This window comes from Polyodon spathula, chromosome 23 (assembly GCF_017654505.1).
Source record: "Polyodon spathula isolate WHYD16114869_AA chromosome 23, ASM1765450v1, whole genome shotgun sequence".
NCBI classification, from domain to species: domain Eukaryota; kingdom Metazoa; phylum Chordata; class Actinopteri; order Acipenseriformes; family Polyodontidae; genus Polyodon; species Polyodon spathula.
In genome coordinates this window covers 3469592-3486240 of record NC_054556.1, presented here as the reverse complement: position 1 = coordinate 3486240, position 16649 = coordinate 3469592, and the positions used below count along the sequence as shown (strand labels likewise).

At 37.0% G+C, this 16649-nt stretch overlaps 1 protein-coding gene across 1 annotated transcript in view; it reads right to left on the bottom strand.

Moving 5' to 3' along the window:
• LOC121298128 (FYVE, RhoGEF and PH domain-containing protein 3-like) overlaps positions 1–16649 on the bottom strand; it is a 65077-nt gene that overhangs the window by 30388 nt on the left and 18040 nt on the right. Inside the window, 1 exon segment of the mRNA XM_041224971.1 lies at positions 268–441. Coding sequence (XP_041080905.1) covers positions 268–441 — 174 coding nt within the window.

Genomic DNA, 16649 nt, shown 5'->3' with positions numbered 1-16649 from the left:
AGATGCATACCTGTATAATATAATATAATATATCACCTAAAGCTTGGCCATACATGCATCCGAGTCAATTACCAGCAGGTGCCAGCTAAGCTTGGAATCTTGACATTTGGCGATATCATATATTAGTTGGTTCATAACATCATAATGTCTTCTAAGGTAGCTTAATGTATTCCAAGGGGGTTCTAGTATTGGCCTCCCCTTCTTTTAGGCCCCTTGTTTTGAAGCTCCACAGTTAATCATGAGCACTACTTCTCATTTCGGACCTACCCTGGGGTTTTTGTGCAGGTGGTCTCTTCAGTGCAGCAGTGCTGTTGACACAGTGTGTCCCTGTTTTCTGAAGGCATGGTACAGAGCTATGGTGGGGTAGGTGGTCTCTGATTTCCAAGGGTGAGCTGGAGACAACAGGACGGCATTTAATTTGCAGTAAAGCTTGACTGCAACCTGCATGAATAGGAAACCAAAAAAAAAACCTTTAGGCTACTGCTTAGCTTAAGCGGTTTGTGATACAGCACAGCGTAAAAGCTCCCAATGCACCAGCACTAACAACTGTACGGTTTAAATTAGAGTTTGATGAAATAATCACTTTCTGTCACATTCAATAACCCAGCATTTATTTGCAGTAATCCAATTTGGACAAACATTAAAAACATCCACTAGACAGCACACACTTGAGTATTAAAGAGGCACATACACTTTCATCATTTAAAAACCACTGTAGGTCTCACTGTAGGTCAATTTACTGCAAATGTCTAGAAAAGCTTTATATCAAAAGATGCGTTACAAATCTATGTGGATTTTAGATGGTTTAACAAAAACAAAAAAATCTTCATTTGTGATATTTAGACCTTGTCTTGTCTCACAAGAGTCATTGTATTTGCATTGTTGTGTTCCCAGTATTCTCTTTTCTAAATATACTGAAATACAGAAATATAAACCAACTGCTCAGAGAACCTTTTGGAGTTGTCTATCCAAGGGATATGGAAAGTATTGAGGAAGCTGAGACCAGTCCATTTAAAACAGATCCAGATATCGCTTTTAAAAGTATGAGGCTCTCCATTAAAATGGACTTCATCAGTGCCAGGAATACCAATACACCCCTACCTAGATTTCAAACAAGAATACCAACTCTTACAGGTATGGCACTACTGCATGTTGCAATGTTTCACTGCAAAAAAGACAACAAACTCGTAGTTAAAGCAACACTGTCTACCGATTACAGAACAAACCTCCACTTTAGTACTTTTTCAAAATGTTTTGTCTGAAGTGAGTATTTTTTTCATTTATTTTTTAACTCCCACAACACATGCAAACATTGACACCCCCAGAAATGCCTTTGTTGGTTTAATGTCTCGCACACGGTATGTACTGTTCAGATACAAATGTGCAAGCTTATCTCTGTCTACAGCGTATTTCAAAACAGCTGGTCCATTTACAAAGAGTAATCTCATGACAAAGACAAAATATTAATAGGCATATGTTTATAAAAAAAAAGTCTACTCAGTTGTAAAGACCGCACTTAGTGTAGAGACCTTCAGTTTCTACAAAGCGGAGACAATGCAATTGTAACTGTATAAAACAAACCAGCTAGATTTATACAGTATATTTTTCATTCCTTTCAGGTTCAGATTGATTCAAAACAATAAAATCATCTTTTAAACATGCACATCAGAGGTGCACAATTCCAGTCCTAGAGGGCCCGAAGTCCATGGATGAAAATAAGACTCCTATTGCATAGAAGTGTCACCCAATCCAGGTTTTACTATGAGCTTATATAGCCACAGTTTGTAGGGTAACAAGCTTAGGTGTTTCTTTTTAAACGCATGGTAAAACGAGGAATGGATCAAACTCTTATGGAATGGGTGTCTTATTTCCATCCCTCCTGTTCTTTGTTCCCCCTGTACCCTAAATGACTTAGTTGACTCTATTTAACTTCCTTCCAGGTCTTAATCAGTTCATTATTGAATTTTACCTACAAAACCTGGAGGGTCTGATTTGTGCACCCCTGCTGTAGTGCTCACCTGTAATGTTAATAAACATTTCATCACAAGTTCTTAGGTAAAACAATAGGAACATGTCAACAAAATACATGGCTTAAATGTAGATATCAGCCTTACACTCATCACATGAAATATCTATGCAAATTACAACTAGCTTCATTACATCAATACTGAAAATGCATGTTAAAAAAAAATTAAAATAAAAAGGCTCTTAAAAGTTTGGTAAAAGCATGCATTTATTTAGACAAATACAGTACACACAATTCTCTGAGCTACTGCTGTCCTGGGAAGTAGAAATGTCCATATTACTTAAGAGCTCTGTAAAACATGTCAAAACATGTCACATGTAGCATTTCTGAACACTGTGTGGTTCATGCAGCTTCCTGTGTAAAATAATCACATGATAATGGAGGGTGATTGAGGTCTGCATTAACAAACTAATCACGCTCTACAAAAGTTGTCTGTTTATCATCCAGATCGTCTCCACTGTTTTGAAGGGTTTTCTTCGGAGACTGAGCAAGTACACTAGATGTATCGCACACTAAGTTTTGTTTCAGCAGAACCAGGATATGTAAGCACAATGATTTGGTTAAGCAAAGCACTTGAAAGAGAAGTCTTAGATCTTCTGATAGCACATTAAAGTGTTCAATGCAAATTACTGAAAAATGTAACAAGTAAGGTTAGGGTAGGCTTTGTTGTCATAACTTTTACAAAGTATCATCAAATCCATTTTTCTTTAACCCTGATTTTAGCAAAGTTTTCACCTGGTATTAAAATCAGAAGGGCAGGCCAGCACAAAAGATAATAACTACTGTAGATTGTATTTCATTGTGTCTTATCACAATCTGCAGTATAACATGCAATTTGCATTGTATCATACAATAGTCATAAATTTAGCTCCCTCTTGATGACAGTCCGTGGGCACCATAGGTGAACAATAAGACAGACCTTTAATTTAAATTGTATTTATACAGCAAGACCACTTCAAGTTTCATATTAGCTATTTAGTAACAAAACCCCAAAATAATCGTTATTCTCACATACTTTGAGTAACAGAACCCTCTTTTGCCATTTAGTGGGCACTAAACACATTACACGCGATTATATAGCAGTCTTAGACATCTGTTGAGTGATAAACACATTACATGAACTCAGATCCCACAGTAACACAATCCAAGTGACATCTCTTGCTCTTCCATGTACCCAGATCATACACTAAAATAAATGTTGCTCAACGTAGAACATTCAGCAGATTTTCTTTTTAACTTTTATACTATAAATCGTATCATAAAACAATCCAAATGGCATCTCTGCATCACTGAGCCTAGCAATTCACTTTCTTAATAGATGTGGGATCATCCTGATTTGTCATAGGTATAAAACGTTACCTGCTGTTTAGGTCTTACTCTTTCTTGGACAGGACTGATTTTTGCAGAGAATTTTCCACTGATTAGCTGCGGCTGATTCACGCTTCTAGCTTCCCAGCATTGCTCTACAGGCACCAGTAACTTTCTTATTCTTTATTTCCCATGGAAGCAATGAATGCTGCCTTCGGCTTCCGACTCATTAATCTGCAATGGCATTTCATGGAAGATCAGTCCTGCCAACAATCCCTTCCAATCTGGGGTGCTTTAACAGTTCTGCAGGAACAGCAATTACTCAGTAATAACAAGCAAAGAGGCCAATAGGAAGGTAATAATGCACTCCAACCAACCTACCTTTAGGCTCTTAAAGCTAGCTTTGAACAAGGCAATCAGCAAAATTCCCTGCACAGTAATCAGGTGTTAAAACTGCAGCACACGTGTGAATGGATTTGTAGAACACACAACATTTACTCCAGATGGACACATCTAACAGCAAGCTAGTGGAGCAGAGAGGAGTGATGAAAACACACAGCAACCCAGTTACAGCAGATAATAACCTTCCTATTGCCCATATGGATGCATACCAGCCTTGGTTATTTGATATACCACTGTGACAAACACTTATTTTCCCTTATTTGTACCAGTAGGAAATACTGTATACAAAAGTATCCATGCAGTCTTGTGTTTTCTTGCAATTATGCTGTGGCAGGGTGGATCCCTGCCTGAAAAAAATGTGTTGGTGGTTGGCAGGGATAGGGTTAATATCTGTCCCTGCCGGAGAAATGTGTGTGTGTGTGTGTGTCTACAGGTGTAATTACTTATTCTAATTGATTTGATTTAATGTGATTTGTGTCACCTGTCTAAAATTAACAGGCAGGTATTTAAACAGGACAAAAAGTTAGTTCTGGGCTGTCTCCAGTCTGTGTGAAGAGACAGGCTGTCATTGTGATGAGACCTGTGTGGTTTAAACAAAAGGTAGGGCGTAAACCTTTTTGTTTGTGGTGTAACGTTAATGTTTTGTGACTTGTAAACAGCTTAGCTGTCCAGTTTGTTAGTTTAAGGACGGTACAAAGTTTAGTTAGTTAGGTGTGAGTTAGGTTTTTGTTTTCACTTAACTTTTATTTCTGTAAATAATACAATTGCATATAAATGCTTAAAAACTTCTTGTGTCTGGGTCTCTATAAAAGGGGCTACGAACCTAAAATTAAGTGGAAATCTTTTACAATATATATATAATGTATATAAAATACAAGCATAATGTAAACCTAGTAAACAAGCTGTTGCCTGAACTCTTACCAACAAAGCCTGTCTTTCTTTCTGTCTAATGCAACAGAGCCCTTGATGTCAAGCAGTGAAACCAATCCATAATACCCCTTTCTAATTGACCATTCAGTTAATCCTAGACTGAGATTGAAACTGCTCTAGCAGAAACAAAACTATCATTATTAGGAAGTTGAAAACAACAAAACATAGCAATGGCTAGTTTTGTGGTTGGTGTACTGTATACAGTGCATGCAAAATACACTGATGCAAGAGGACACATACACAGGTTGTACCCCCAAAATACCCCTTCAGCAGCATGACCAACTGGTGCATCAATACAGTACCAGAACTGTACAGACTTCCTAAAAATAGTCATGCTCTAGGGTAATACATAAAGATAATACAATCCAGTCTACAGGAAAACATCGACTTGTTTATGTACAAAGAGTAACACGGACAACCAAAACAAAACAAAATCAACAGAGCAGCTTACACCAAAAAAACATGCTCATCGGGCACCGATCCCTCTGTGATAGCAAGGGCGACGGGCACATACACTGCATGGGTGTGCTACCGAGCTAAACTACACTCTTAAATTTTATGTTTCAAGCATTCCCATTACATTTCATAACAACGTCTTAAGCAGCCAAACATTTCATCTCGTGCCTTCGTCAGCGTACCGATCGGATCTCCAACACTGCAGTAAGTTATGTATAGCAGATCACACAAAATACATACATTTACTGTAATATGGTAAGCATGATGCTTTTCTTTCTTGGCTAATTCAAAATGAAAGAATATCTGAAGATGAAAACATGAAAAACATGTTCAGCACTTAATTGTGGAATAGCCCAATGAGTTCAGCAGGAAATCGAGGGTTGTTTTAAACATTATGAATTACAGATTTGCATAGTAAAAAGTGTAACTTAATAAACAACAGGCACTTACAGTGTTTATCCAAGGCGTGTTTCTATCTGTACAGCATCTCCTCTCAGAACTAAACAAAGAAAACCAATTCAAGAGACTAACTTTTCTCCTTAAATAAACAGTCTTGTAGAACAAACCACGGTTTTCCTTTTATACAATTTCTTTTTGTATGCCTGCTGCATTATTTTGAGTCACTGCATTTCACAGAGAAATCACTGAGCTTTACCCTCTTGCAGTCTCACGGCATACTGACACATTTATCAACGAGCATTAAATAAAAATAATTAAATACACAGGGAGGAATACCATTGTTTGTGTGTGGAGTACAGGAATGTAAACATATTTCTAATCCACCAGAGATCGGCTAAATGTAATAAACTCAAATACTCACATGTCTCAGAATAGTCTGTCCTTCAAACCTGTATTTCCAATGCCAAGAGCAGCCTACAGAACTGTTCCTTTTTTCAATAGTTCACTGTTTCCAAATTACACAGCAACGGTTCCACTCTTGGTGCAGTGTAGCCACCACATCACCTGCCTTAACTGAAACTATTTTTGTTACCTTGCAGGATCCTCTCACCTACACACCTGTAAAACCACGTTGCTATGGCAGCAAAACAATATTATTCATACTTACCAAACTGGCTCAGCTGAAACGCAAGATTTCCTCTGCGGCCCAGTCACGTGCAGACTTGCAGGCGAGGCTCATGTACATTACATTACAATGGCAATGTGAAACAGACACTGAACATACGTCGTCATGACTTAGAAACTTGTTGCCAAAATCTCAAACGGGACAGACAGCAACAGTGTGTGACGAAGCAAAATTAAATGGCAAACACAGCACTATACAACTCAACAGCTCAGTTTTGCAGGTTTTCAACAATTACTGGGTGTACCTAAAATGGCCATACTGTACAGTGCAGAACGAGCACAGGCACTTCATTACAAAACATTTAAATTAACTGCTGTGAATGGTGATAAACACATGGAAGAAAGAGCACACTGTGAACTCAGAGGTTTCCATTGCCAGCTAGTAGAACTGCAGCTGGTTGAACACCTGGCTATTAGAAATGAAATGTCAATCATATTATTTCCAAGGTGACCTGTATCTTTCTCAGCCACTCCTCCAGATTCCCAGCGTGTTGACATAAGACTGCATTTATAAGTACAAACAGGAACCACCAAAACCAGAAAGCCAACCGGTTAACACATCCTCTATACAGTCCCTCAAGATAAATTGAGACATTTCCGCTAAAACATACCACATAAAATAAAGAAAGCACTTGGGGATATATATATATATATATATATATATATATATATCTATATATATATATATATATATATATATATATATATATATATATATATATAGATATATAGATAGATAGATAGATAGATAGATAGATAACTGACAATGTATACAGTACTATATGGCACACAGTGATACTTGTTCTATAATAGAAATGCAGTATATTTGTGTCATATAGTTTTTTTGTTATTCAGCCTGTGTTATTGTTTAGTGCAGAATTAGCCCCTGCAATGTTCTTTTATCTGTCTATATTAAGGGGAGGTGATATTGCAGCAGTATTTACCCTCTGTCACCATTACAGATATACAGCACAGTACTGGAGTGGAAACTACACAATGCATACGAGAGAACCTGCAGAGCGCCAAGCCAAAAAGTGAAGCCTGGGTTTAATTAAAGAGCAACAACCAATGGTATAGGTGGAGGCACAACATCCCACATCAAGTGTATTTAAATGAGTAAAAACAGTGTCAGATATACAGTGTTAATAAAACACCATTCTTCAACCCTGCTGGTGTTTACCCCACAGGGGGGGTGTACTATACAAATACAGAGATCAGTGATAAAGTAGGATTTCAGTAATAAACAGAATTCTAATAGAACTTGGCATGTTTTACAACGGGCATTTATCACTTAAAATACCTATCTGAAACCAGAACTAAAACGACATCAATATCTGCTTTACACCAAGGTTCAATACATCCCACTGTAATGTTGCAAAAATTGATATTTTTAGCAGAAAAAATACCTAGGTCATTTCTATTCATGGAAAAAGAAACAGGATGAAATGGCCGTTTGTCAGCTGATTCCTTTCTATCTGAATGCTAATAGTTGAAGGTTTTTTTTAGAGCTTTTGACAGATGCATTAATTTAGAATGTGCTGCAGATACTGTACAGTCAGAAGCAGGGCACGCTTCACAGACTACAGTATCAGTGCTATTATTTCTTGGCAGATACAGCAAGATAATGTTACTTTGAAAATGTAAATGACAGTCTCTTGGGAATGACCAGGAAGCAATCCTTATTTTAAAGCGCAGTTTGTATGTGTGGTTCATGCAGTTTAAGATGGTAGCAATAAATTAATTTGCTAAAATTAGAAAAAAGAAGTGCTTATTTGGCAATGCATTTTTGATCCCATAATCCATTGTTTCTGAATTAAAAAACACATTTACATTGTCATGAAATACAGGCTATGGATTGTATTTTTACTAGAAACACACGTACTGTAAGAACTTTTAAATAAACTTTTCTTTTCTCTTGGTGTGCTATAAACCACAACTGTTTATTTATATTTACTTGGGACACAGTGCCACCCGGTGGAAAAATACTGCAACTGCACAGCTATTTTTGAACATGGTTACAAAAACCACTCTTATTTTGCCACTACAAGTACAACACACTACTCTTTAAGTGGAAGATACTGTTAAGTGATTCATGTAATTTCACATAAAAAAAAAAACAGTAAGCAAAGATCGACGATTGCTACTATACGATTAAAAGGAACATGAGCAGCAATTCACATTTATTACAACTGTCTTCATTACTATACGTGTTCAATTTATAAAACTGCATTCCTGCAGTAACAAGCTTTCTGACCTTGGCTTTTTTTGGAATGCATTATATATGAGACTATTTGTAGATCTGACTTTTTAAAATGTTTCCTAACCCTTTAACTAAGAAGACATGTTTGAGTTCAGACGCAAGTTCTCTTCATAGCAGTATTATTATTCTAAATCTTTTTTTAAATTACCTCTCGTCTTACCAACTCCTCAGGATGGATTTAAATCATGATTACGGTGTTTGACTACATGGCATGATCACAACCAATACCTTTTTGTAATTACTGACGTGTTTTGACAAAACCTAGAGGAATACTATAGCCAACAGTCTCAGTAATGTGGAAGTAAGGGTTGCTTCTGAGGTAATAAAGGAAGTTCCGGCTCCAGCATTTTAAAAGCCTTTCTCTCTTAAGAAGCCATTTCCACAAGATAAATCTGGAAACAAAAGCCTCATCACACTGACATTTATTGTATGCTGTATGGGCCTTGAGGCCAGAACACCTTGTTTAATCTGTCAAGGTCTGAATAACTATGGCTGGCATTACCCACAACATAATTATTGCAGCGTCTCTCTTGTCATGAGAACTACAACTGAAAGCTGCCCACACTGAACTGAAATGGGGCAGAATCATGGGTATAAAATATCACGGCCGTTTCTGAGGTTTTGTTTTTGTCAAGTTAATGATGTGGACCATGAACAGTCAGTCAAAATGAGCTCATTCTCCCATGCAAGTTCATCATAAAACAAAGGATACTAGATAAGTTCACAGTGTTCCAGGCCAAATCCTTCGCTTAATTATTTTAAACAATGTAACATCTACATCCCCGCTGCATGTTCAAATAAGGAAATGTTGCAAAAAGAAACACAGCAGTTAATAAAGGAATCGTGAAACAATCTGCAGAATCCCTCCAGCAGCCCACTCTTCAATAAAGTATTGGATCGGAGTCTGCTTTCACATTCAAACAGAAACCCATGTGCCTCAAAATAAACATACAAGAACCTGTGTAAACTCAGTCAGGACATCAATACAAGTGCCCAGACCAAGCGCTGACATCTAATGAGAAAGCAATTCTGAGCGTTACATAAATAGTATTAATATATCCGCAAGCATCATAAACTGTCTGTGTTAAACTGCACTGCACTCTCTCTTTCTGATCTTCAGGTTTTGACTATGTACAATATCCACACTTGCTTTTTCCACACAATTTGAACACAGTGTGTATGTTGTACACTGTGTCCCAACACACGGTTCTGTACAGTATGCTCACAGGGACTTCTGACTGAACTGCACTTTACAGTCAACTCAATTAGAAATGTCCAGGAGAGTGCAGACTGAAGTCTTTGGAAGCTGAAGAATACCAAAATCAGCAGCATCAAGGGCCAGGTCAAGAGTTCAATAGTCTGCTTGTGGGGAAAGTCCTTTAGCTTACATTTATCTCCAATGCCTAGTTAAGCATTGTTTCCTATCCTTACAACCCCTCATATTGTTTTCAATTGCGTGTATCTACAACATCCGAGTTTGTGGTCATAAATAAAAGCCACTCACAGACTTAATCTTTGTCGAATTTATGAAAAGGAGGCTACATTAGACTAAACAAGTAGGTTTGATTTCCATTTGAGAATTGCTGGGTATGATTACAAAGCATTAGATCTCTACGACGTCCAAGCAAACAAATCATTGCTTTGGTAACAGGTGTGGGAAGAATTAAGAATCTTGCAACAGGTTTTCCATGCAGCCTTCCTGCTTTATTATACCAGCCTCTTGACCTTTATCAGGGTCAAAACAGCATCACAGAATGCCCACGTCCCCCTGGTACTCGCTGAAGTCCTCACATCCCTGTACTGACCGGGCACAACTCTGATTACTGTCTGATTGAACTCTGCACAGAAAATGCACCAAGTACATATCTTTATAACTGCTTCCATTAGAGCCAATTGAACACATATCTGAAATGTTTTTTGCCGAACAAGCAATTTTGTACAAATGCAATCTGAAACTCGGATCACACGCACACTGGAGTAGTACAGTAAATCCACACTATTCATTTCAAGAGGCTGCAATACTTTAAATCACATTTAATGCATTGCACTGATTTAAACCTAGAGGAAAAGCTGTTCATTAAATGTGTCACCTGATGATAAAGGAAGAGAAAATCTTCTCGAAACTGTTGATCAAAGCAGTTCTGCTAAGACACGTTGCTGTAAGTGAATACTACATTATATAAACCTCTGCTGTCAGCCTTTCATGTGGAAATCACTATTAATATTTTTTTGTTTGTTTTTTGCACAGGTATTTCTTGCATCAATTTTAAAAAAAAAATGTTATTGGCTCAACAAAATTATTGGAGACTTTTCTGGCTAACAGATATGGAACTTGTGTCTTTTGAAGTTCGGAACCAGAATAAGTTACATGAATATGGCATAAGTACAGTGGGATGCTCACACATTTAACGAAATGTAGGTCGAATTAAAAATAAGAAAAATTTGATTTTGAAAGCGGCTGCCGCTCTAAGGCACAGATCTGCCGATCTGATGGAGTCTCTTTCCCTTCACAGAGTGCCTTGAAGAAATGGAGCGATGACTGTACTGAATAAGCACTTGCCCCACTATTTTAAATACTGCATGTATCTGGTTACATGCAGTCAGTAACGCAATGCTAGGATTTTCTAAGCTCTCCACAACTACTACTGACCTAAGTTGTTGTATATCATGGTTGGATTGATGAATAAATGTGCGACAGGCATAATGGATTGGTATCTACGGTAACATAGTTAGAGTTAAGGTGGTTTATTAGTGGTAAAACAGTTAGAGACTAAACAGTGGTATGTCTTTATATTAAACAGCTTGATCAGTAAATGTTATACATGATATATATATATATATATATATATATATATATATATATATATATATATATATTTTTTTAGCTGAGCTTTAAAAACATCCTCAATAGATTATCAAGATGATACAACATTGTACAGTGTTTAACACGTGATAAAAGATAATTACAGTTATTTATTGAGGACATGCTCAGCTCCAAATGATTACTTCCTATGAGAGGTAATCAACAGACAGTCCTTGTGCAAATATTTAGACAATTGTTTTGCAGAATCGATTTCCAGGTGTCACAAAAAACGGAAAACTGTGCTTTCCAGAAATGCTTACAGTCGCATTCTTGTTAGTGTGGTCGTTTGTTCAATTGTCTGCTTTGATGGTTTAATCCATCACTTTTCCAGAGCAGCATTAATGGTTATTTCAATGCTGCTGGCAGGAGGTTATTAACTCTTATTTCTATTGCTTTTTTCGTCTGTCCTAGAAGCTGCCTGCCAAACAGCTTGAAGCTGCAATTAGTCACTTCCTTGAGAAGCCCATCCTGCTGCTTAACACATAAATTGCATCTTTTGAACGCCGTTTCCGCAGTTTGGACCATTTTGCTGTCTGTATTGACAAATCATGCCCTATTTAAATTGCAACACAGTCCAAGCAACATGCATAAAGTATCCTGAGCCCATTTATATGTTGCATCCAACTGGACAAACAGTAAGATGCCAGATCTTCTGGGTTTTTTTTGTTTTGTTCAGCAAAATCCATGTTTTATTGTTGTTGCTGAAAAGTCAACACACTGTATATCATGCTACATACAATTTGTTTTATTTTAATATATATGTCATCACTAGGACTAATACTGTTTCAATCTCCTGCCATATGTTTGTATAGAAAACAAAAAATAAAATGCAATTTAGACATCATCTGCATGTTGGTAGGTTTGGTACCCTAATTTAAAAGTGCTTGGAAGGGAGAGTGGAGACAACTTAAATGTCATTATTGATGATACTGCAAAGGCAGAAAAAATTTGATTTCAAAAGACCCTATGCTGATGAATCCTACAATTCCCTACAACTCCCACTTACCACCTTGCTATGCTACAAGTAACCTATTAGAAGTGAATACAAATAAGTTGTGAATTAAAATAAAAAATACATGTTAAATAGGAATTCATATCTGCCAAGTAAAAATAATAAACACTGGGCACTGTGCTGTAGGTAAGGTACTGCAGCATCACATAACCCTAAATCACAATGAAGGTAAAATAGAATTGCACATTCATAAAATAGTCAATGTATGGAAGGCGATTTTCAGCACAGGACGCTGCTGATTACTGCACTGTGATCAGTGATCCGTTGTTAAGCAGAACATTCAAAGCATGGGTTACAGCAATGCATATCTGAACTTGGCCCATTCGCACTAACAATAACCCACTCTTATTTTGCTCTTAAGGTCTCTAACACTGGTGTTTTGATGATAATAATAGCAACTAATTCTAGCCACTGTTTGACTGTGGTCTGGCCATGTTTCAATCATAAAAAAGGAAGTTAAACTTTTCCATTTTGCAAGAGTTGCCAGTGTCTGCTGTATGAAGCTAATACAAAAAAAGGTTTTGCCATTGCTGGTTTAAAATATACCTCAAATCGTGACGGCAAGACTACAAGTGGACATGTAGTGGTTGTGCTCATTTATCACAACGCAGCTGCAATCACAATTCGGATGACCAAGCTGTGACATAAATGGATTGAAAGCGTTGCTGCTGTAGACATTCTAAATCTGAGTACAGGGAGAATGGTCTCAATTCCAGAATATTGAGTATTACAATGATCATTGCATCAAAAACAGCAACAATAATGAAATGTCAAAATCCTGATTGCCAAATGCATGTCGTACATCACACGCCTGAAGCGTTATATACAGTAGCCAACCCTGTGGGGTTCAGTTAAAGTTCAGCTCACTGTTGGAAGCTTGTTGTTGAATCGGGGGTGATCTAAATGTTATTTCCAGCAGTCGTAAATATGTTCAAGTGCAAGGGCATTTCAAGTGCAAACCCTGTCTCTGTTCTGCTCTGCATTGTTAGTTGTTAACTACTGTGCATAAAAAGTTCAGTGGGATTTTTGGCTTGGTTTTGCCATAACCAGGTAAAATACTGTGCAACCCAGCCGGGGAAAACAATAAATAATATCGAGTGTATATAATGTGAACATGCAGAGTACGTTGTCATGCAGATTCTCAATCCTCCGTGGATGCAGCAGCTTATCCCCTCTACATCAAGGTTGTGTCCATTGCTCTAGTTTACTGATCCATGATCAAGAAGGGAATCAAACCACTCACTGGCTACCCCACTACACATCACTGTCAAGCACAAAACTTTGCCACAAAGTAATGTGAAGCTTTTAGCACTAAAATAGAACAATTAAGACCACCATGTCATGTCTGCTCAAATCAGTAAGTAATATGTTTAGTGCTACAACTTTAAACTTCCAAGAAAGCACTGGGTACCAATTTTAGGGAAACTCTAAAGCCACATTCTTTAAATTTCTATCCTAGTCAGATGCCAGGATTTGAGATGTGGTAAACGATCACTGTGCTCCGAAACCACTGATAAGAGGACTTACTTAAAAACTGACAGTGTAGGGGCACTGCAACAGATTTGTTTTTATTTATGTTATCAATAAAAAAATCCTTAATTGCAATGGTCCACCAATCAATTGTGAATAACACTCGCTATTTCCACACTGTGGCCTCCTTCTCAAATTTGGAGCAATTTATAGCTCCCAGGTGCATTGACATGAGCTACCCCAGTTGAAAGGGTAATAATCATTAGTAATTAAATACTGTTATTAGAAATTGCTAGTAATTTGCATTTTATTCCCCTCATTACAGGGAAATCCCAGGTGATATCATCATTAACCCAATGCCCTTATCACTATAATTTGCTTGTTATTGCATACAGTGATTCTTTATCTAATGATATTGTGAGATGGAAAGTATTCACACACTCTCTTTCTATGCTGCAGCTGGTAACAAATTTAACACACAGCATTACCGGGGAAGATCTATGTAATGAACACAGCATTTAGAGTCTGAAACAAATGCAATCGATCTTCTACTAGGAACACAACATGCCTAACAAACAGTCACCGTTTGTGAAGATTACAAAGCATTCCCAATAGAGCAGGTCCAATTGGGTGCTTCCTTCATTTTCAAAGAAGCTGCCTGCAGCGGAAATAAATGACACTCTCATCCTTTGGTTGTGTTCTTCCAATGAAGTGATAATAATACATACTCTCATTTAAAAGTCACCACACATTAATTTGTTTGTAATGTCATAAAATTATGAAAACGCCCTGACTATTAAATTGGAGAATGGCATCAACATTAACTATTACTCTACACCTTTGCTGCTTGTACTATACTGAATGGAGATCGGTGCAATTATTAAAATGAAATCTTCTGTCTATTCTCAATACAGAAAGAGAACAGCGCAGTACTATGGGAACAATTGTTATATATACATTCCCTTGGGAAGCAGACAGAAACCTGTTGCATAATCCAGATGTATAATCGTTATTAATAATTCCCATCCTATCCATTTTCAAAGGCAGTTTTCTCCTTTTATCACTTTGGATTTGGATTGGATTTTATACTGTATCATTTTGCTATTTTGAAGACACGCAGAACTAGACACCATGCATTTTAGCTACAGTGTATCGCGTAGTATTCAATACAGTGAAATTAGCAGTCATTTAAGTTTGCAATTAAATGGAGGAATTGGGACTCAAACAAACCCACTAAAAATGGGCTTACTAATAATACTGCAGTGTCTGAAGACGCGTGATGTGCAGACACTGCTCCTAGTGATCTTCTGGAAACTGGATTATTTCGTTCTGTGGTTTGCTCAAATATTTGCATCCTGATGGCAATTGATGACAGGAGCTTTCCAAATGCTTTGGAACCATTTCCCATATATTTCCAAACCACACATCAAGTAAAAAATATACAAAAAGTTTGCCTGCAGCAATCTTCAACAGAAAAAATAAATAAAAACAGGAGGAAAATGCACAAAAAAACCCCCTCTTTCAAAGCATCCCTACGCTAACTCTAGTTTCAAACTGAAAGAATCCCATTTGTATATTATTACTGAATACAGATCTATAAAAATACAATATAATAATTCTAACATTTAACATTTTAAATACACCAAAAGAGAAACGTGGAAAAAAATATGTTGTGACTATTATATTAAAAGTTATCTTTTGTATGTGAATGCTTCTAAAATAAGAAAGTGTTATCTCTGTAAGAAAGCAGGTCATTAAGTGCTTTGTGACCCATAAACACTGATATCATTGTCTTAATGAAGGAATGCAAATATTGTGGCTACTCTACAGGCTATTAATTAAAAACTGAGAAAAAAGCACATTTAAATGTGTCATGTGTAGTCTGAGGCAATCACACGAACATCTACAAACGAAAACTACATTAACCTCATCATGTTACAGAAAGGGGTTCATGGATTGTCTCACAATTGTGCTCAAGCTTTGTCCCACGATTAGCGAGTACATGACAATCCTCACATGTTTCTATAAAAAGATAATATCAGAAAAATAAACGACTAAGAAAGCGAGCACGGTAAACTGCGTGTTACGCTATGGAATGCTCAACGGGGCAACGAAAGTAATTTATGAGTTAAATAGGTTGTTCCAGTTGTCTTGGGAAGAAGTTATTAAACTATATATATGTAAGTTATTTGAGGAGAACATTTGCTTGTTGGGGAGCCAAATGTACTGCACTACACCATACGAATCTGAAATGAACACATTTTAAAACAACAAGGGTCTATAAAATGGGAATTCTGTAAACAAGTGACAGCTCCACAAATTAAATATTTACTACAGAAGTGTGGAAGTTGTTACAACTTTACTGGAACTACCATGGTGTGTATTTACAGAAATTAACCTGTCTGACATCACATTCTATTGCTGCGTTTATATACTGTATAGGCCCACTTGATCAATTTAGCAAATTATCAGGTAATTTTTCCTACTTTGAATCCACCGGAAAAAAACTGCCATAGACCCTTGTCCTTGACTGTTTTACCTGAAACCCAAATTATTACAGCATTAATAGGTCATAATAACTATCAGTTCTTTTCAAGGCATTGTACATGGTAATGTGCCTCAGTACTAAGCTCAAACAGATCATCATCATCACTCTTACATTATCACACAGCACATATTTATATACCTTCCCATGAGTTCCCATGAGAAATGTCGAACTCTATATCCCAACTCTGTGGAACTCTAAGTTCAGCTTTGATTGATCTGAGGTTAAAAGGTCAGTTATTAGACTGACAAGGCTTGAATGTAAAGCAATGTGTTAAAGACCTTTGCAGATGGT